The sequence below is a fragment of the Triturus cristatus genome, chromosome 12, assembly GCF_964204655.1.
Source record: "Triturus cristatus chromosome 12, aTriCri1.1, whole genome shotgun sequence".
Lineage (NCBI taxonomy): Eukaryota > Metazoa > Chordata > Amphibia > Caudata > Salamandridae > Triturus > Triturus cristatus.
Genome location: NC_140595.1, coordinates 462286031 through 462308674, shown reverse-complemented (window position 1 = coordinate 462308674; position 22644 = coordinate 462286031). Strand labels below are relative to the sequence as shown.

Genomic DNA, 22644 nt, shown 5'->3' with positions numbered 1-22644 from the left:
ATATTGCTCTTTGGAGTTTTCTTCTGTACAAGGCTGATGAAGATAGTCCTTCTACATTACAGATCTGAGATAAAGCAGATTTCAAGCACTAATTTGTGGATAGCTAATTGGAGGGTGGGTCAAGACGTTATCAATTCAAATAAATTCTCTTTGGATGGTACCGAATTGAGACCTTTTTAGGTACCTCGAATGTAGGAACATGGACATGCTGAACTTCTGGCATCCATTTTCAAGGATAAGCAGACGCATGATACTTCAACACACTGAATTATGCCTACGTTAATTTTTTTTCATCAAACTATATTGTTTGAGTGTAGTTTTCTTAGGGATAAAACTTGGGTACGTTTCATTCTTTATTCGGTCTGTAAATTAACCAAAAGTTGTTGAGATTTAACTAGTGATCCTAAAAGATCCTGGGACAGGGTTCACGAGAGGAGCCAGCTAGCCATAGCAGTCTCCTTGCAGAGATCGGGCGCATCTTTCTTTCCCGGGCTAGGCATTGCTGCAATGAGCTGCTGTTGTAAGACTGGACTGGGAAACTAAAGGCAGCAATGGAAAAAATGCTCAAACCGGACCGAACCTTTTCTATCCATACACTCTCTTTTTGCATACATCAATTCTTTCTCTCCTCCGACTGCATTCTCTCTGCCTTCGCTCTCCCTCCTTCCTCTGTCACTTTCCCCAGGTCCACGAGATAATGGCGGCAGTAGCAATCTTGGAGTTTAAAAAACGGGCTCCAGGGGCTACTGCCCACCGGGCAAAAGGCCTTATGGCTCTGTGCAGTTGGTGGCAAGGTTACAGGAGCCTAGGGTGTTAGCCCCACAATTGTGAGTGAAAATACCATTTGGAGTCGCTTTGGTCACTCTGGGGCGGCCGCATCAGAAGAGAAGTGATGGCCTGTCTCCCATGCAATGAGTAAACTAACATCCGAGGGCAGAGCTTTGAATTACTGAAAATCCAGTGAGGAGGATCGCCAGGCACTAAATGTCACTGAGGTATGGAAGCTGCTTCTTGTTTTTTGCGTTCTTGGGGGTGGAACTGTTGCCAATGCCCACCACAGACAGTTCAATGTGGCAACAGGAAGCACCGAGAGTCTTGGCTTCTCTGGACTTCTGGAACAGGGCTGGGCAGCCCGTCCTTAATGGCAGAGCTCCACCCCCTCCCCACACTGATTCCCGAAGTGAACAGTGTTTGTGGGGCTGAGCAAAGGTCAACCTGACATATACTCTTTTTGTTAAGATCAATCAGCCGGGCGCTGTACTTTTGATACTCAATGCACTGATGCCTGGCTGTCTAAGCTGAACTTTGCCAGGCTGAAGATGTCATAGCCCTGTGAGTGTGACCATTTTAGCTCTGCAAAATTTGTGGTGGTCCTTCCCATCATGATGAGGGGAGTGTCACTGATAGCTTTTGACCTGGACACTTCAGTTTTAAGACCTGAAGTGCCCAGGGCTGAGTGTCCATCACTGACACCTTGTACCAGAGTGAGGTGGGGTCAACAGTCTCACTATTCCCCATCCCACTCTGTGACGAGTGAGGGACTGCTGCCTCCTCTCACTTGCTGACCCATAACAATGCGAGGAGGCAGCAATCCCAATCGTTAGGATCCACGGAAGCTTCCCTCCTGCCGCCCAAGATCACCAATGCAGGACGATTAAGTGTTTTTTTTTTTGTTTGGTGCGTACATGCATGTTTGAATGGATGTGTATTTGTTGGTGCGTGCTCTGAATGGGTGTGTGCGCATAGGAATGCATGGGTGTGAGTCAGTGAGTGTGCATGTGTGTGGACCGCCTGCCCCCGACGCTTAAATTACAGGTGCCATGGACACCAGGATCGGTAAGTAATTTTGGCTGTCCTGCAGTATGATCACAGCAGAGTGCAGTCCTTCCATGACTGCTGGGGTTTGCACCACCACACTATTAGTGAATATTATTGGATTTCAATATTAAGAAGCCTAAGGGGGCAAAGGATAGGTCAGACGTTTTTCACTTTTATCAGCTTTTCACGTCAGCACTTTCCAGACCCTGAAAAGGAGAGTGATTTGTGCCTATCCTCATTGACTCCAAGTGAATTTAGACTTTGTTTTCCTTCAGGAGAGGAAGTCTATGACTAATGGTAATGATCGGAAGGTTTTGCCAAACAAAGTTAGTTTGGAGGAGCGACTGGTGAAGATTAACCAAATATATTAAAAGGTTCTTGGCAGGAAACTGTCACTCACAGAAAAGCAGATCAGCTTGCAGGGGAAGCTACTGCAAGAATATGAGGGCTACAAAAATTGCCCTATAACGCCAGTGCTTAGATTGAAACAGGAAATGGAGTGACTAGATACCATTCTAAGGGTGATGAAAGTTTGAGTTGTATGGGTACCTCCCCTTTCTGTTGAGATGACATGAAGGCCCATATGTCTTCTTAATGACAAATGACGGTTCTAGGTGCTCACTAAGGGACACTTTGGAAGTGTGTAGGGATTTTAGGAATCTGATGGTCACAGGCGCAAATGGGAAATAAGTTGCCCCCTGATGGCAGCTCTCTGGAGAGGAGAAGAGGGGGACCCATGAACCATCCAGACATCCACTTGCAGGTGGGTGCAGTCACTCACTGCACCTGCCTGCAAAGGGATCTCTAATCCCCTTCCTTAAAGTGCAGGTGGGTTGCCACCTGCACAGTGAAACACAGAGCGGCTTTGAAGTAGCTGCTCTGTATTTCACTTGAATGTGCTGCCCCCTGGACAGCACGAGTTTGCGGCTGCCCTGAGTGAAGCACATTCACTATGAAACGACACACTTTCCCTGTTTGCGCATGGCACAAGTATTTAAAGGGGCACTGTGACGCAAACAGGAAAAGTGTGCCCTTCCTGTAATGGCGGCCCTGGCGTTTATGATGGGAAATGCAACATTGAAGAGGGATATAAAGTTAATAGCCTGCAGGGGCGTACCTGCCCTGATTTTAGTCAAGCAACAAAGAGAATGGAAAACTTACACATAGTTATGTGTGTTCTACTGGCAAATAAGTTTGAGGCCTCCCTTAGGTACCCCTTCTAGGCTTTGGGAGAGTACAATGTTCTTCCTCGCTCAGTCACAGCTTACTCAGGACTGGCTGGACAGCAAAAAAAGCTGACACAAATGACTCTCAATAAGGCCATTACTCATTGGCCTCATGTGATCTTGATTATGTGAAACTGGGCGATGTAAAGTTCAATTTTCAGCCAGAGAATTTGGTGATGACATGTATGTGACTTGGTGCTGTTTCTTCTTAGTATTGTGTTGTGCATTTCTCCTGGCACCCTTCCCCTTCTCTGCTTTCTTTTTGGTTGAATGATTGAGTAGTGCTACTAATTTCTTTCATACGATGGAGCAGATTAAAGTTTACACTTAAGTTGCAGAGATTTTTCTGAGTCTTGGTTTTAGAAATGTAATATTTAGCTGCTTAGTAAAAGGATTTAAAAAAAGAACTTTGGCCAATAATCTGACAAGAATGCATGTTCCCTTTGGTGGACATTTACCAATTAATACAGGTTTACAATAGGTAGCCAGTATTCAAATTCCAAAGAGGTTATCAAAACTCAATGCATGACTTTACTATTGTTTTTTAGGAGCTCCACTTTTACCTAACACTTATTAATCAAAACGTTAAAATTGAGTATTCATGATCACATTCAACTAATGTGCTTATAAGAGGAAAACAGTAGATGTGCAATATATGAGAACATGCTGAAAAAAAGTAGAGGGAGGAGAGAATAAAGGAACAAAAACAGAAGAAATCCCAAGGAAGAATGAGGAAGAAGAGATGAAGGTGGAAAGAAGAAAAAGGAAGGAAAGAAAAAAGGGAAAAACAGAAAGAAATGGAGCCAAGGCCAAACAGGATATCTGCACCTAACCAATAGTTGCAACATTTAAAATAATACCCTCGAATCTATGTGAACAACACGGGGAAAGGCAGAGACAGAAACGAAAAGTCAAAGGTCCTACATGAGGACCTATCTGGGTTTACAAATAATGAGGGAAACAGGGGTTCTGAACAGAATTCAAGCAACAATGGGTGATGCCTCTCTAGGGCTATAGAAACAGCACACACCATCTCACGATATAGTACTGCCCATTATTGACAAACAAATAGTTGAGCATACTTTACAGCCACAAGACAGAGAGAGAAGCGAAAAAGCTGTCCAAGGATTACTATACACTCATGAATAGCAAAAGCCAGACAAGATGACTAACAGGAGAATGGGCATGAAAATATAGACGGATAACTTAAATCCCATTCTTTTGGATATCTCAACCAGGACTGCTGTATCTAACATTAGCGATCAAGAAGAGGGGGATGCACAACTACTGAATAGGACAGGCCCAACACATATTTCAAATATAGGTATTGATGATCGAGTGACCTTAACTAATCAGTTAAAAATTAAACCAAGAGATGAGGTAGAGGCAGAAGGAAATGTGTTTGCTGAACGTGTGCAGACTGAGATTGAGATAGAGAAAAAAAACATACCTTGGCTGTAGCTAAGGTGCAGTTGCGCGGGAAATTCCAAACTAATGAAACCGGCAAAAAAGCAAACAAACTGAATATGCATTGTATTTACTACATAAATCTCCATCTAGCTCAAAGTGTCACAATTACAACCACTTTCAACTTCTACTTACTTTCTGATTGCATGATAAAATTTAAATAAATGGAAACTCAATGCCTGTCACTGCTATGATGCCAGCTAGGGAGACGGTATCTACATCTCAGACATGTACAGAAGATTATGAAAACTATTCTACTCGGTTAGCAGCCTCCACATTTACCAATTCTATATTCAAGACAATTCGTAAAGAAATTCAGCCCATCAGGAACAGTCAGGTTGTACAAGTGACTCATGTCGAAACAGTAATTAATAAGTTACACTCTACTGAGAATCCAAAGGCAACCTTTATTGAAGCTAGCCAAGAAACTACTACAACTGGAGAATGACGTTCTGAACATCAGTTAAATACCAATTTACAATTACGTGCGCTTACGTGAAAATATGAAGAGCTTGAAAATAGAACTAGGTGTTCCAATATCCAATTGTTTGGTATTCCAGAAGAATCAAAAGGGACTGCCTCCAATATCATTACCTGGATGTTATAAATCCTCACACAATATGTGCTTGACAAAAATGCAGATATCACTACCATCAAACTTGTCCATTGCAAGAGCACACAATTCCATCAGGTCCTCCTAATGCAAACAGTAAGCCTTGTACACTTAAAGGTTTTATCAAGACTATAATATGACAAATAAATTATCACGATTGCTAGAGGACGACAAAGGATTTATATTCAAGAAGGGTATTTTATCTCGATATTTTACGATTTAGCATTGGAAATCACAACTACACAACATGAAATGAGAGCACTGATATTGGAGTTCCAATTTTTGTCCAGCTCTGCAAACTTAATATCAGGAGGGTCCTTGAAAAGTAACTGACAAAGGAATTTTCAGATATTTACAGACCCAGCACATGCAAGATAATTCCTTTCAGCTCAATGCTAAACTAATAACTGATGATAAATGAGTAAAGGATACCCAATGTTTTGAGTGCTTTACTTCCTCCACCTCACCTCCAACCATTAATCAACATATTGTCTGAATAGATCACTGTACACCCAAAAAGCTACAAGTTCCATGCTTGATATTAAGCAGGGGGTGGTAGAGCGGAAAGCGGGAGGTTCTGAAGGGAGAAGAGGTAGGGTGAGAGATGGGAAAGAGGGATGTAACAACGGGTGGGGGAGAACAGAATACACACTAATAAATACGTCAGACTTGGAATAACTTTAATTCGTGGTTAACATTGTTAGTTAGAATGTTAATAGAACTAGAAAGGAACAAAAAAGGCTAAATATTTTCAGAAATATGGTGTCACAGACTACTAGATATCATCATCCTACAAGAGGTGCATCTTAAGAAAACTGGAGCCTCCATAACCGTTTGGTGTGCAAGGAACTAAAATCAAAGCACACCACGCATCAATAAAATGCATTAAGCTCATGCTCCTCCACAAGAATAAGAGAGGTAAGTATTTTAATACTGAATAGGAGCTTTAAAATATTGAACACTAAAGAAGACAATTGGTATTTGCTGAAATACAGACTAATCAATATAAGTAAGTTCATACTACTTTTACTGGGTTCTCCTAACTACAAATCTCCTATGTTCTTTTTAGATCGAACTATAGAATTCACTACTTACAATCACCCTTTTAAGATGTAACTGTAGAAAGATCTATATAAAACACATCATCATTATAAACAGGGGACTATAACTGTATTCTAATACAACCAATATATTACCAATAACCATATAAGGTGCATGAAACAAACTGGAACATCCATTTATCATATGATACGCACTCTAAGTTTTTAGATGTATGATGGAATCAAAATCCCCCCCAAAATAATCTGCTTACTTCTTCAGATCACATAACCAACTCTAGAATCGATTTTTCCCAGGTCATCAATACTATTATTGAAGACTGCATCACTGGATATAACTACCTGATGTATTTTGATCACTCTGCTATTTATTTGCGGTGACAGGATAGTAATTTAAGCATAACTAAGAGGAACTGATCATTTCCCAGACATCTTCTAATAGAGAAGAATTTACTAACCACTTGAAGAAAGAAGTATCAGAAAATACACACTCAAATATTGGCAGCACTTCAGTGGTGATAGTCTGGAACAGCTTAAAAGCTTGTATGAGAGAAGTAACAAAAGCATTTTCATCTCGAATATCTAAATATTCAAGATGCATTAGAACTAAGCTCCTTACTTAACATACATATTTTATAGGTTAACAAGAAGCTTCCTCATGCCGTCCTAACTTATAATGATATCGCCGCCATGTGTGGATGAATTAAAGCACTTCAAACTATAAAGGATAATAGGAATGTGTTTGAGAATAAATCTAAGAACTAACATACAGGGGAGACATCTGGGAAAATGCTTGTTTACATTAGATGACAATCTGAATATACGAAATATATACAAAAATAAAAATGTTAAAATCATTCATAGTTATTCAGATATCTTATCTGTAACTAAGGCATACTATGCAGATCAATACCAGTTTAACACTAGTTCTCCTGGGAGGAGGGGGAGGGGGGGTGTTTTGGGGGATGGTTCAGGACTATCAGTTTGATCATGTGCAATGTTTCTACATGTGTACTTTGCATTGTAGTGTCCCCTCTATTTAATGGACATATATGCAGCATGTATTGTAATCGCTGCCTGTAAGCATAGGTGTTCACAAAGATATGATAAGTGTTAAAATACACTGCTTGTTTTTCCTAGAGTTTGCATTCAGTGTTGTGGACACTTGCCTTATGTTAAATACCATGTGAAACCTGACTAAATGCCAAGCACCAAGTGGTGCTCCAGTTCTTTTTTGTAAAAAATGAATAAGTAAAAATGTATGAACCACATCAATCTGAATACACAATTTTATGAGGAACAGCCCGGAAGTTGTTCTGCCAAGGCCACCACATCTGGCATCTGTCAAAATAGTCTGTAGATCACTGCACACCTGCTACTTGTACAGCACCCTGTCATGCTCACTTTAAAAAATCATTTATACATCTTCTTTCCTGGCTCAAGCAACACTTTTGCATTTTTATTTTTACAACATGCATTAACTATCCACAAATACAAAGAGCATCATTAAGTGTCCTTTTATTCCAGTGGGACAGGTCACTCCTGATTTATGCCCTACTGGCATTTGCAGGACTGCAGGTTACTGAAGACCCATTGTTTTTCTCCCAGAGGTGAAATCAGTAAGAGGAAAAGAAAGAAAAAAGCAGGAATTACCGGAGGAATAAGATGTAGGATTACTTATTACCCCAGTAGTCCTCTTGGGAATCACCGGGTTCCATTTGTAATCCCCTATGAAGTCCATCCCCTGGAGTTACCAGCACTACCCGCTTGTCAGTAACTCCAGGGGAGGGGCACAGAAAAGGGGGTCAAAAGTGTTTAAATGGGATTCAGTAACCAATGAAGGCTTTGAATACATAGTCCTCAAAAATAACAAACATTAAAATAACAAACGCCTGTCTTCAAGTACTGACTATCCTTTCATAGTATAGATGTTTCAAGCTATACAGGAAAGTGCAATTGCAGCTTTCCCCATGTGGGATGCAGTAATGTGGGATTTTTAAATGATTAGAAAGACATTTTCTCCAAAGATGCTCGATAGTTCTGGAAAATGGCCACATGTTTTAGTGGGATAACATAGGCATTAACCTTTTGACAAATATCATTTCTAGGTTTTATGCTTTGAAACACTCTTCCATAGTCATCAAAATGCAAAGAATGATGGTAAATGTGCAGTATTGTACAGTAAAGTGGTATAACACAGTGCTCTGTGTGCATAGATAGTGTTGCCCTGGATGGTAGCCACACACAGATTTACATGTATAGTAAAGTATGTTGTAGGTTATAGAGCATTACAAAAAAGAACAGTTACCTTCAAATGCAGAGAAAAGTAAAGGATCTAAAAGGTCCTGGTATTCCTTGACTTGCTCTGGATGGCCTCTAAAGACACCTAAGAAAGGATGGGAAAAGACATAAAAAATTCAAATGGATATATACCAATAATGAACATAAGGCAATGAAAGAGAGTGAACGTGTTACTTTCGTGACACCTACACCTTATTAAAACGATGGTTACATAGTCCTCATGGAAACAGCGAAATGGTCGTTTTGGTCTTGCAGCTCGAGTAACTTGCAATCACAAATAACTTATTTGGCATGTTCATGTATGCTGATAACAAAATATATTTTACACAAATTCATATGAATATTAATCTCAGCTAAGTGTTAAATAAAAACCACAATAATGAGATTCAAGTGACAAAAACATTACCACTAATTTGCACTGTAATCTTGTGGAGTCCTTTTTAAAGGCGCTGACTTGACCTCTGTACAGGATTTTTAAAGACCGAGATGAGAAAAAGCTCATTCCTAAGGAACACATATCTCATGTGCTCAGATTTTAAAAAAATCCTCTCGCCTTAAATAGGAGATCAATCATACATACCTTGTTTCCTGAAATGCCCATGTTGTTGCTTTAAAGTATTGTAAAATTATTCGAAGAGTAGGAAAGGCAAACAGGTATACTTCATAGGCCATTTGACCATACACAACTCTGTTAATTTGCAGGGCATTTATGCATCAAGGATGCAACCCTGAGGAATTATGAGGTCCTGTTGGTTGCAAAAGTATACATTTGGGCCACATCAATACTTGAAAACCAAGTAGGTCACCAACTGTTTGTTACCTATTTATGAGGAAGACCGTGGCAGACAGATAGTCTGCAAGGAGTAGGTAAATGCCAATCAGATACCTTGCACCTTGGACTATTTTGCAAAAGACTTCCCTTTGCCATACCGCCATCATTTTCTGACAGTGAGTGGGGATTTGATCCTGCCTTACTTTCTATATAAATAGATGATAGATGATGTTTGAGTGAATTAGCGCAACTTTTCATATGGGAGCTGGAAGAAAAAATATCACAACTAGAAGATGGCTGGTTACACAAACATATGAAAGTGGGGCACTTTGGCCAAAGGTTATTGATTGATATCCACGGTTTATTCCCTATCCGAAGTCTAAGAACAAGGAAATTGAAAAGGTGACACCTGAAGGTGATTTGTTTCTCTAAACAGTCTACAGTAGGTCTGAAGTGAAATCAAAGGCAATCATAATGGATTTGTCTTGGAGATCACTGGATGGGCTCTACGGGTGATAGAGGTGAAGTTTATAAGCATTTGTTTGAAAAGTGGCATGTAACGCAACATTTAAGTAGGACGCTATGGGTCTAAACGTCTTCTCTCTTCACAAGGACACAAATTGGAACCAAAATCCCTTACTGAAGCATCTGGTACCAGAGATGGACAAGGCATATTTTGAAGAACACTCAAGGTATGGTCAAAGCTCGTCATGTGTAGTGTTTGATTTACTGCAAGCCTGGGATAGACTGCATTTCAGCCTGTTTTGTAAGTCTTATTTCTGAAGTATATCTAAATGTGTATTTAGCAACATGCAACTGTCATACTCTTATATGGATGTGTGTCTTGCATCAGCGTGCCCCTCCCTAAACCACTCCTTCAAATTCTCTTATCCCCATATATTTAGATGTAATTATTCCCAATTTTTCAACATGTCCCTACTTGTGCCTCCCACATGTACTACTTAATCCTACTACAGCTATGTGATCAGAGGTATTCGTATAAAAAAAGGCAGACTGAGGCAAAGACCTCCAGCCAGAGGTTGTGGATTCCATATTAAAGTATATATGGTAGTAATAGTTTACATACTCCAAATTGCTTCTGCGAATAGGCTCCTCTGTCTTTTTAAGAAAAAGTCCACTTCTGCATCATTTATAATGGATACTCATTGAGAAGGAAAATATGTAACTTTTCCTCCCTCAGGGGAGATATGCTCTCAATTCTGAGAACAAACAGCGACCCCATCCCGCCTTCTATAACTGATCTGTGGACTCCTTAGTTTCATTGGTAGGCATGGGGCAGTCTTGGATAGGAGATGGAATCACCTTTTTCTGGAAGAAAGATGATGGAACAAGAGACAGAGCTTTCGACGTCACTATGTCTCATCCTAAGAGATTTGTAGACCTGCGCAAGTTACAAGCCTTTGTGGTTTGGAAGGTAAAATACGCTTTTCCAACAGAAATTGGGAAAGGATGCTGACTGTGTAACAGGTAAACCTGCATTTTCCTGTAGCTCGAAGAATTTGTGCAAGCCAGTCTTGTGGAAGAGCCCCAAATTAGATTATCCCGGAAGATTTCTAAAAGAGGTATTAAGTTACTATGAGCTTTTTCGGGCCCAGTCTTTTGCCCCCACAAGGCAAAACATAACTGTTTTCCTAGTACTCTGTAGGAAGCAGATCATCTTATCTACCCGTTTCATCCCAAATAGGTGTCTACCTGGCCAGGACATCATTCACATGGTCCATACGGAGAGTAAGATCTCCTGACTTATCTGAAAGACTTTTGTGACTAAACTGTCCATGATTGTGGCATTCTTGTGAAGGGTTTGGTAGGAAATAAAGTATTTCCTTTTCTGACAACAGCTACTGCTATAAAAAAAACTATTTGGCAAATTTCCTTTGACAAAAAAAGACTAATTTGTGGACGTTCTGTGTTATTTAAGAAATAGTTCAGTAATAAATGGCTATGAATACATGTTCCAAATCCAAAGACAAGTTCCTACACCAGGATCTTTATATGCAATAGCATCCTGTGAGTGCGCTTTAGCTTACTCCCCTGAAACCATGCTTGGGTCTCTCAGTGGTGGCTGGGGACAGAGTAGATCAGGGGATCACACAGCCTTCATAAGACAAATAATAGTGCTGATTCCTGTCCAAAATATGAACCACTGCCCCCAGATCCTGCTTTGCCTATTAGAGCCCCACTTAATTGATATCCACCATGCCCCTCAAGAGTACCATACCCTTTCTAGTGTCATGTTCTGGCTATTTGGTATAGAGTTGTTGCTTGCTGCTTATATTCCAACCATATAAATACTTTTTAAATGTATGCATACATTCTGGTTTTCTTAATCAATGGATCAACTGAAGGCCAGGAGGCTGTGGTCCTTCACGCCTCAGTCTCTAACAAAGATTCCTAGAAGGGCATATGAGCCTATAGATTCTCTTTCACTTGCTAGTCCATACGCGTCCTTCTAAGCAAAGAGAAAAACCTCAACTCAAGCAGAGTATCGACCGAAGATCCAATGATTCTCACCTCAGAGTGAGTCTTGTGCTCCCTGAAAGAAGGATTTGCTGATGAGAAATCCATAGAAAGTGCCACAAAAGAAGGAAAACAAAGCGAAGAACTCATCCACTAGCAGGGCGGCAGACAGAGAGGGCAGGACTCATTAATGTTTAAAACGAAAACAATTTGCTACAACCAGATAGAACCACCAATGATTGTGTCATTTGCAATAGAAAGGTCACTTTCCAGCTACAACACGAGCGCCCACTGGGCCATCTTCTAAGGCCAGATGAATATTTCATTTTCCCATTCAGTAAGCTGGTAAGAAAGTTAAGTGGGTACTCACTGCTGGTTTTTAAGTGACCTACATTTAACAAAACGGAATCCCAAAAGCCAAATGTATCCTTTCCTCCTTCCAAGGTCGGTATAGTGGGCCTGACTAACTACCATTTTATCGTTTTAAGTGGTACCTTGTTGTTCAACATTATGCAGCATCTCCACTCAAGTAGCTCCATCTAGACACATAACTTACATTAATTATCTAACAAAGCAACACCTAACAAAACAAGCATTTGCAATGCAATAGGTCTCGCATTATTAAAGTTTGAGCTATTGGTGTTGCATTATTTAGCAATGCCAATAGCTCAAACTTTAATAATGCGAGACCTATTGCATTGCATCGCCCTTGGGAACTTATATTGAGCCATGCAGAACATTATCCTGTTAATAATCCAGTCATTCCCATAATTTAAAGGAGGAAATGTTAAACCCAATTAATTACTGGGCAAGGGTTGCATTATCTATGTATTAAAGTATTGTGTTTCCTTACTTAGACTGTTCAAAACTGACAAAGAAAAACAAGTGAAAAAGCAATAAAAAAAGAAAAAAATGTCGCAGTTTAAAGGCGGCATGCATATGCTTGGAAAAAAGTCAAATAAAACCTGTTGCAAAAAGTAATTGTTAATTGAAGCAGCCCCTGTGCTGCACTTGTTCAAAATATCCAGGGTCACACGGGATGCAACGCATCAGATAGGGCAAGCTAAGAGTGTGCGTGAGAGAGGAGAGTCCGAGCGGGAGAGTGTGAGGGTGAAACAGTGTCTGTGAGATATGGGAGTGTGTCTGAAAGCATGTGTGAGAGAGAAATGTGTTTTAGAGAAATGTGTATGAAAGAGAAATGCGTGCATGAGAGAACTTGGATGCGTGTGTTGAGAGTGTGCATGATACACAACTTGAGAGAAATGTGTGCTTGAGAGAACTTGCGTGCATGTGTTAAGAGAGCGTGTGCGTGATAGACAACTTGAGAAAAAGTTCATATATATGTCTGTGTGAGAAAGTGTGTATGTGTGTGTGCAGCCCATGCAGGAACTGCGGAATCGCCCCACCACGAACATGTCCCCTAACGCACTAATAAGCTACACCCCCCAACCCACCCCACACAAGGGAATTGTAAACTCTGCTTCTTGGTGTACAATGGGTGGCAGTTACAGGTCCTTGGCGCAGCTCCTCGGGTCTCAGCCGAGGTGCCCAGTGTTTCGTATGAAAGTAATGCCACCACCAGGGGCAGACCCTGAGCGCCCCCTGTAGGGCGTCTCCGTCACCACTTCACGATACAGGGTGTGGAGCCGAACGCAGCAAAGGTCGAGATACATGTACAGTACCAAAGGCGTTCAGCTGCCCTCTGCCTTGTGCATAAATGGAACATAGTATCACAGGGAAGAAAAGAAACACGGAGGAGCGCTGAGAGGTATTAAAAGCAAGAACCAAAGTTTAGTGTTTTGAGTGAAAAATGGAGGAAACACATGGGAAAAAACGAAAGAAACCATTAGAAATCTGAAGAAATGACAAGAAAGAAGAAAAGTAAAAAATTGTAATATAAAAAAGGAAATAAAAGAGTAATTAAAAAAAAAAAGTCTGTCGGTGATGTACGGCCTCTTGGCGCTCTTATGTTGTTATTTTCTACTTTTCACGCTGTCCCCGGCCCCCTTACTACCGGGCTTCAGCTCGCAAAGCACCCCATGTGCAGGGGTACCCCACTTACCAGCTGAGAGGCAGCAGGAGGCAGAGCCCAACCACGAGCCCTCGTTCCCGGATGTACCCCAGGGGCGGGAGTGAGATGGAGTGGTCACCCGGCTGGGGCAGTTGGCAATGAACGCCAGGGCACACTCAAAATCAGAGGGCAGTCTCAAAATCAGGGGTGCAGTCTTCAGAGCAGGGATACAATCTCAAAACAGGTCGTCCTCAGCTGCCCCCCTCGCCGCCCCCCACAGGTTTATGCACCGGGTAGCAAACTTAGGGTCCATCCGGGGTGGCGGCATCGCGAATGGTCACTTCAACGTCAAAGCTGACCGTGAGTCCCAGCGAGCATTTGTTTAAACCGTAGTGCTAACTCACAAGCCGTACGTTAAATGCATCACTCTGCACATGCAATACCTTCTGCAACAGAGGAACAAGCAAACTCACACAAAAGCCCCTGTAAACACAGGTCCCCGGAGGCTCAATGGGCTATGCGTGTGGCGGCTCCAGGAAGCGCCATGATAAAACAAGCACGGAATCGAAACCAGTGGTGTGCGCGCACCACAGAGGAGAGGGGGCATGGGAGCGAAGCGAATGCGCGCTGCTGCACGTAATAGACTCCGATGGGAATGGGCGCAGCAAAGGCGGGACATGACCCCCCTTTGCCCAATTGCGTGCCTTATTTTTTTTTTTTTAAAGCACGCTAAAGCCAATGGCAGCCGACGAAAGCAAAACCACACGCACAAGTGTGTGGTTAGCTTTCATAACCCCCTACATGAGGTCTCGCGCTGCGCGAGCAGTGCTACGCACTGCAACGCTAGGCGCGAGACCTAAAAACACAGTTGTAACGGTTTACTATCTGGCAGGCCACCTAGGGCACTGCCAGCAAGGGTTTAGGTTACCCTTTCAAGCATTGAATGTTGACCCACTTATAGGAGAGCAAGCAGGCAAACAGTCACTTCGCTTAACTTAGTACTGGCTTTTCGCTAGAGAGTGATGACAAGTTATTACCCAAGTCACTGATTCTTGTTCTACCAGCCTGGGAAGGGAAAAAATAATTAAACACACCTTGATTTCAACAGATGTCTATTTACACTATGCCTTGTTTCTGTGTGGCGATAAGCACTGCTCTATTGATCTATGTTATATTTTGATGATATGCTATGCCAGACTATGTTATGGCCATGATCTTCAAATGTTTTTATGCTGTGCCCTCTCCATGTAACACTATTTCATCGGACGCTCCAAAATTACAAACGTTTTTCTGAACAATAATGCGATAATGAGCTTTTCCTGTGGCATTCGGCTCTAGGACACGAAGGAGCAAGATGAAATAGGGGGTACTATACCACACAGGAGAAAAATAGATGACAATTAACGAAGCTGAAGCTCCACTTTATGCCAATAAAAAATTCTATGGAAAAACCAACCCTGATGAAGTCCTAAAGGGATGAAACGCATTGGCTGGGCGGATTGAAACATGTGTTCATCTTTAACATAAATAAACGTTGGACTCTGAACATATTAGCAAGACTCCTGGAAGATTAATGTTGTCAAATTGTACATATTGGATTGATTTTTGGATTTCTGGCTGATGTTGTTGAAAATTTGGGCTTGGAATAGAGTATATATATAAAAAACATTTTGATATAATTACGCTCCTCTTCAATATTCTTTGGGTTTCTGATCAATTGCGGCTTCGAGGCAGTGGGGCCGCGGAAAGTTGAGCGTAGGAGTGCTTAAGATTCTCTCATTATGACACACTAGTGCAATAGCAAGGCCTACACTGCTGAGGTACATTTTTTTTGCACAATAAAACTTTCAGTTCTGAACAGGTTTTAAAAAAAACAATGCAGTAAGTGTAGGTGTTCCTTTTGAAAATGCAATAAAATACGTGATTGCCACATACTATTGGCAGCCCAGTCTCCATAAAGCGTTGGGGACTATTTGGATCTTACCCTTACCAACCTACAGGACATGGGTAACAATACATTATTGATGGCCCATTACCAGTTTCTCACTGCCACACTGTATTCTGTGAAAACAAAGCAGTGTTTTCAACCTTGTCCAGAGCAAGGGTCCCCCTTGTCCAGTGACTGGCACAATCTTGATAGTAATTCAGGCACCCCCAGAAGTGTGTTGTATTATGTTCTGCCAAGATGTGCTTTGCTAGCGTGTGTTAACTTGTAAAAGGCTGTGCTATGCTTTGCTATATTACGCTGTGTTGTGTCACGCTGTTATGTAAGGATGCGTTATGTTGTCTCTTTCTATGGTATGCTGTTTTGTGTAATTGAATGGTGTGTTATGGGTTGTGCAAAGGTAGTCTGTGTTACGTGCGTTGCTTTATTTTGTGTCATGCTGCGCTATGGTGTGTTTTGATGTGCTATGTTAAGGTACTTGCTGTTCTGCTCGACTAAGTTAAGGTGTGTTATGTTGTGTCATGCTGTATTATGTTAGGGTGTCTTATACTGTCTCGAATTCTCCTATGCTGCATTATGTTATGGAGTGGTGGGTTATGTTATGGGAACATTTTCTGTGTTATATGTCTTATTTTATTTTGCGTCATGATTTGCTATACTGTCTTATGTTCGTGTGTGTCATGCTGTGTGTAGGAAAGTTGGATCTGCGTTAATGGTTACTTCCACTTTTTGCTGGTGTTAGCTGTTTCTGGCTAGTCTGACTGGGATCCTGCTAATCTGGACCCCAGTCTCTGTGCTTTCTTCCCTTAACTGGTATGGTAAGTACTTGGGTACATCCTAGATTGGACACTGGTGTACCCTTATCAGTCTCAAGTATATGGTACTGAGGTACCCAGGGCATAGGTACACTAGGGGTCCCCATGGGCTGAAGCATGTATTATGCCACCCATGTGGGATTACTCAAACTGTGACCCCAGGCCTGCCATTGCAACTTGTGTAAGCTGGAGTTAGCACCACTTACAGCAGATATAGGTTTTACCTATATTTTAAGTCACTGCACTTAAAACCTATACGTCACCCCTAAAGCAGGCCTTTCAATCCTGAAGGCAGGGTGGTCAGTTCTAAGTGTGAGGGTGCCCCTGCATGAGCATGGCACCCCTACAACCTTCAGAGTCCATTCTCCCAGTTTGCAAGTGCATCATCCATTTTGATACATAGAGTGGCCATGCGTCATTATGTAATGACCATCTCTAAACTGGCTGTAACAAACCCTGTCATGTTTGGTATCAAACACGTTGGAATCATACCTCCCAGTGTGAGAGGTATGATTCCATGCACCGTAAAGCTCCTCCCGGAGGCCCTCAGTGCTCCCGGTGCCAGTCTTCTAGACCCTAACAGCACAACATGGATGCTGCCGACCTGAGACATGATTCTGTCCTCCTGCTGCTGAGCCAAGCTCGAGTAGGGGAATGCAGAACAATAGGTATCCTGTCACAGGGAGGTGTGACCACCTCCCAGACATGATTTAGTGTATTGGGGTCTGGTGGGAGCGCTTGCCAGAGCCACTTAGTCTGCTTGAGGGGCACATTTGGTGCCCTCCTTGCATTGTCCAGTTCAACCCAGCTCAGGGAACCGTTGGCTCCCACGTTGGCGCGAAACTAGGCAAAGGACATGGGAGTATCCTCCCACTGTCCGACACCTCCCCTGGTAGGGATCCCTGAATCGTCCCAACCCTTTCATTAAGGTACCAGGGGCCTACCTGTAGGTGGGTCTTTAGATTCGTCTTGGGACAAGATACATTTCAAGACACAACTTCTTTTTCGACCATCTGGGCACTCTGGACTTCGTCCTAGGCATCAAGACTGCAACTAGAAAGACTGCTGCTGCTCCTGGTCTCGTCGCCCTGCTCGTCTGCTGCAACATCCGTGCCTGTGCTCCATACAGGAACCCTTCAATGCCTGTGGACATCCAAGACACCTGAAGGAATCTCCCTTGAAGTGAAGGAGTCACATCCCTGCATCTGCAGGCACCGCAACGAAGCTGACCGGTCTGATGATCACAAGCCCCCACAGACACAGAAAGGCTCAGCAATACAGGTGGTGGTTCTTCACATCCCTCAAGGCCTGCCCTGCCCTCTCACCAAGTTTGAGGCCAGTATCCCTCGTCGGAGCCGCAGGAACTCAACCCCTGTGCACCACGTCGACTTGCTGTTGCAAAGGCTTGTTGGCTTCCTTTCTCTAAGATCTTCAGGCTCTAAGTAGCCCCAACCTCAAGCACCTCCTGTGACCAAGATCTTCGCCCTCACCACATCAATTGCACCCTGGGCCTGCATCTTTGGTGAGCTGCTCGGGTCCTCTTGAGACTCCAGAGCCTACGGCCTGTGGGTCCTCTTGAGGGTCTTCTTTGATTTCTGCGGGCTCCCCGGATTGCTTGGGGCTTGCCCTGACTTCCCTGCTTGTGGTCAGTCACCTGGACCTTGCTGGTCCAGACACTGCACCTTCTTCACTTGCCACGTTGTTTACAGTTGCCAAGGCTTGTTGGTGCTCCCGACGGACACCGACCCCTCAACTCTTGTCTTGACATCCGACGTGGGACAGCTCGTGAACTGCTCCTGGTCTTCCACAGCGTTGCCTAGTCCTCACAGCTGCGGATCCAAGGTCACCGTCATCTCCCTGCAGCACCTTCCGTTCCTCATGGTCACGCCCGAGTGGCATAGACTCTGTCCCCTCTGCTTGCAGGAACTTCTCACCTTGCATCCACCTTTGGGTTCCACCAGACACTTTCACTTTCTCCAGCAGTGGCATCTTCCTGAAGTTTCTCATTGAGTTTGATGGCGGTTTCCGACGCCAATTCGCATATATGCACCAGGCTTCCCTGTTGTGAGTATCCTGGTTCCTAGGGTATCCACATGTGGGGTGGCTCTCCAACCTTCTGTCTTCCATGGGGTTTCTTCAGGATCCACTTGGAAGGGTCCTTCTTCTTTAACATTGCAACCGTGATTTACCCATTGACTTGTATTGAGCCCGCTGTAGTGTTCTCACTCTGCACACAGCCTCCGTGGGGTTCCTGGTTACTAACCTCGGGTGGTTCCTTGGGTCACCGGCACTTCTACTTTTTCTGGGTATAGTCTTGACTCGAGCCGTGGTTCGCATACCACTATTTTAGTATATGGTTTGGTCTCCCCCTGGCGACCATTGTGTATTCGTGCTACTTACCTGTTTCTATTGAAAAGTATTGTGTCATGTGTATATCTCTGGCTAGGAGATATCTGTATGTGTTAGTCTTATAATAAATACCTATTATAAATACACTGTATAGTTCTTTTTCACTTAATCTATACCAATAGGATTATGTTCTGGTAAAACAAGCTGCTTTATCCTCCTTCTGGACTAAGCCTTATGGCTGCTCTCCACAACTACCACTTAGAGAGCTTTCTAAGGTCGTCTAAGACCAGTAAAATCACCATAAGGGTTGTATGGATTGGTGCAGGGTGCCCACTTACATAAGTGTGCATCATATACCAAGCCAGCTTCTCACACTGTGCTATATTCAGGTGCCTAATGTGCTGTGATATGTTAGGATTCATTACGTTGTGCCTTAAGGTGCTCTGCTGTGTCATGTTATGGTCTGTTGTATTATGTTTTATCATGCTGTGCTATGTTAATGTATGGTGTATTGTGTTATGTTATATAATGCTGTGAATATTCGGGCTACTTATGGTGTGTCATGCTGTGTTAATCTTGTTATGCCTATTTGTATAGTGCAGCTTATTACCTGGTAGTGTATCCAGGCGCTATCTTTAAGTCGCCTTGTGTTACATTGAATCATTCATTGTTAGGCTGTGGTATGATGATAAATTGGGACATGCTGCGTTATGCTAGGACGCTGTGAGAAATTTGTTATGGTGTATTCTGTTATGCAGTGTAAGTAAGTGCTACACTGTTATCATATGTTGTGTTATGTCGTATCATGCTAAGCTATGTTAGGGTTTTTTATGTTGTATCATGCTGGGCTATGTTACAGTATGTTGTGTTAAGCTGTGTCAACTGTGGCTATGATGTGTTATAGTGGGTTGTGTTAAGCTGTGAGAGGTTGTGCTGTGTTGTGTTAGGGTATGATGCATCATACTGTGATTTGCTGTGGGTGTGAAAATATGTTACTTTGTATAATGCTGTTTATGTTAGGGTGTATTATTTTGTGTCAGGCTGTCTTAGGCTATGTTATGTCAGAGTGTGCTCTATCGTGCTGTGCAGTACCATGCCATGTTATGTTTGAAATGCTGTGTTTTGTTATGATATTGTGCACTGTTTTGTCTCATGTTGTCTTATGCTGTATTATTATAGGGTGTGTTATTTTGAATTATGCTGTGTATATTAGAGTGTGCAATCTTGTATGTATATTAAAGTGTGCTATTTTGTGTTTTATTCTTATAGTGAGTTGTGTTATGCTGTGTCATGAAGTGATACATGGTATTATGTTATTTCGTAAAGTGCTATTTTAAGGTGTGTTATGTTGTGCCAAGCCTTGCTACGTGCATTTACTATGATGTAGTATTTATCGCTATGTTGAGCAGCGCTCCACTGTGCTACGTTAGGATGCATTGCATCATTGTGCAGCCAAGTAAACCCATCAAGGAGGAAACCCCGGCTCTCCACTACAAACAAAACTTCATATCGCATCTGCAGACTAACAAAAGGTCTGCTTGATACCCCATCACCACCAAAACCTAATAAGAACACACAAAGGGAAAATATCATCATTGGAGTGATGGACAGTCTATCCAAGGAACAACAAATCATGCAGTAGCAACGATGACAGCCAATTGCTGAAGGATGCTGATCAGAAGCACACTTACTCTATATACTTCTTCTTGTACCTTTTAAAAGAATTGATGAAATAAGGTCTACAAGCAACTGACGCCTTCTGTAGCCAAGCCTAAAAACGGGGAATTCCAGGAGTGATCACAAAGGGGTAACGGTGTATATCAAGGTGAATAGGTCAATGGCTTCTCACAGGGTAATGTAAGGACCTACTTAATTGAATGGGAGGGGAAGGAAGCCATGGCAGGTGGACGTTTAGTCATTGGCAGCACAGAAAATATGTACAACACACAAAGAAGTGATTGCAAACAGAAGAACTGAGGTGAGTTTGTATCCTGGGAACTCGTATGGTGGTGGCTGCTTGTGCGTGGAAGATCTCATGTACACCTTTGTTACTACATACGTGTTTACAAAGTGCTTCCCGAGTCCATCACAAGATGAAGAAAAAGTCATGCAATCTAAGAAGTAAGAGACCAGCGACGGAGTACTTCTGTTTTGCTCTCTTGTTTAGTAGCCTCAATGTGAAGCTACAGTGTGTAGGAGTGTCTTGGTTTCTCAGCTTGTGTTCCAAGCTTTCAGCTTGTTTGCAGAGGGCTCCTTCCTGAAGTGTCAATAAATGAATTGTGACTTGCCTCCGATGCGAGCCAAATGTGCGATATTACAGCTTACTATTGACGCTCTTGGGTCCGTTTCAAGAAAGTGAAATTGCCCTGTGTAAGGAAGTTTGGAACAGATTCTTGCAAACACGAATTTCACGCAAAACAAAGACACCATTTCCAGTTTGACATTTGCACATCTGTCTTCTGTTTAATCGCTGGGTTTTGCACCATCTGCCTTTTTTGTAAAACCTCGGGGCTGGCACCTATTATCGGTAGAAATGTTATTTTATCTCTGCTTTGGCAAAATGTCTCTATCTCAAGACGGTAATCACAAATGAACAGAATATAAAACAGGAGGGACTACAGAGGCCCTTCCAGCCTTCCCTTCTAAGCTTCTGGACTGCTCGGGGGACAGATCCAAAGGCTCAAACAAGGACGCCAGCAGACAGTATTCGACAGAGACGGGTTGAAAGCCGCTTCCTGTACAGCAGCGATGGTCCCTTTGCAACTAATGGCATAAAAGACAAAATAAGTGTACAAATAATACATGAATCGAAAAAGCAAAACGAGGGAAAGTGAATTACTTTCCAAAACCGAAGGGGAGCCTCTCCTGTCAGACTGCTGATACCTGCTGGAATTCTTCTGCAGAAACTGTATAAGCCACTCCATGCAAAGGGCTTACCCCTGGAAACGGTTCTTCGAGATTTTATCCTTAATAGATTTTCTCTGCGTTTGGGACTGCGGTCCTTGAAGTTAATGAATTCCCAGCATTACTTTTCATTTAGGCCTAGTTTACAAATGGGCCTGGTCAATTCAGCTCGTTTGTGCCTGAGGTACACCACATATAGGATGAATAGATAGGATAAGAATGTTGCTTTTCTCTTATAGCATTTTTTTGCCTCGCCTACAGACAGCGGATGTGTCCGTGGGAGACCTGATTTTACCATCAAAAGTGCACACATCCTGTAATAATCGGAAGTCCAGTGGTAGAGGTATATATTGCATATAAGATGGTTGATGAGTCTTAGTTGCTGATAAGCAAACGTTCCAATAGTAAGCTTCAATGATGAGTCAGATGTTAAGCTCTAACGTAAGCTCCACCAGGAGCAGCCTCCCTTCTGCTCAGCCCATACTCCAACTAACTCTCAACCACCCCATCATTCCAACGCTTCACCAGGCACCAACATTCCAGGCAGCACACTCATACTGGCTGAGCATCAGGTTACAACACATATCTACATTAGAGAAGTGTGGACATTTGAACACGCTCATTCACGGCGGCCATCTTGTAATGGATTTTTAAAAAACATAGGCAACTCTGCTTTGGCGATAGGTTGGCACTCTGTAGCAAAGGCAAGACCTATCGGCTTTGCCATAGCATGTTACCCATGTCTCTTCTGATTTCAGGGTGGTGCATGCTGTGAGATAAACCCCTCCACAGAGCCAGTTAGAAGGTTTCATGTGGTAATGACTGCCCTCAATTCTTTTCATAACCACCCTAGTGCTCTATACTAGTATTCTATAGGAGCTGTGTGG

The 22644-nt window shown here is 42.6% G+C and overlaps 1 protein-coding gene across 1 annotated transcript in view; it reads right to left on the bottom strand.

The window, feature by feature from the left end:
- PHKB (phosphorylase kinase regulatory subunit beta) overlaps window positions 1–22644 on the bottom strand; it is a 1466493-nt gene that overhangs the window by 612924 nt on the left and 830925 nt on the right. The window contains exon 12 of the mRNA XM_085637773.1: window positions 8491–8568. Within this exon, the coding sequence (XP_085493899.1) occupies window positions 8491–8568 (78 nt within the window). The remainder of the gene's footprint in view (window positions 1–8490; window positions 8569–22644) is intronic.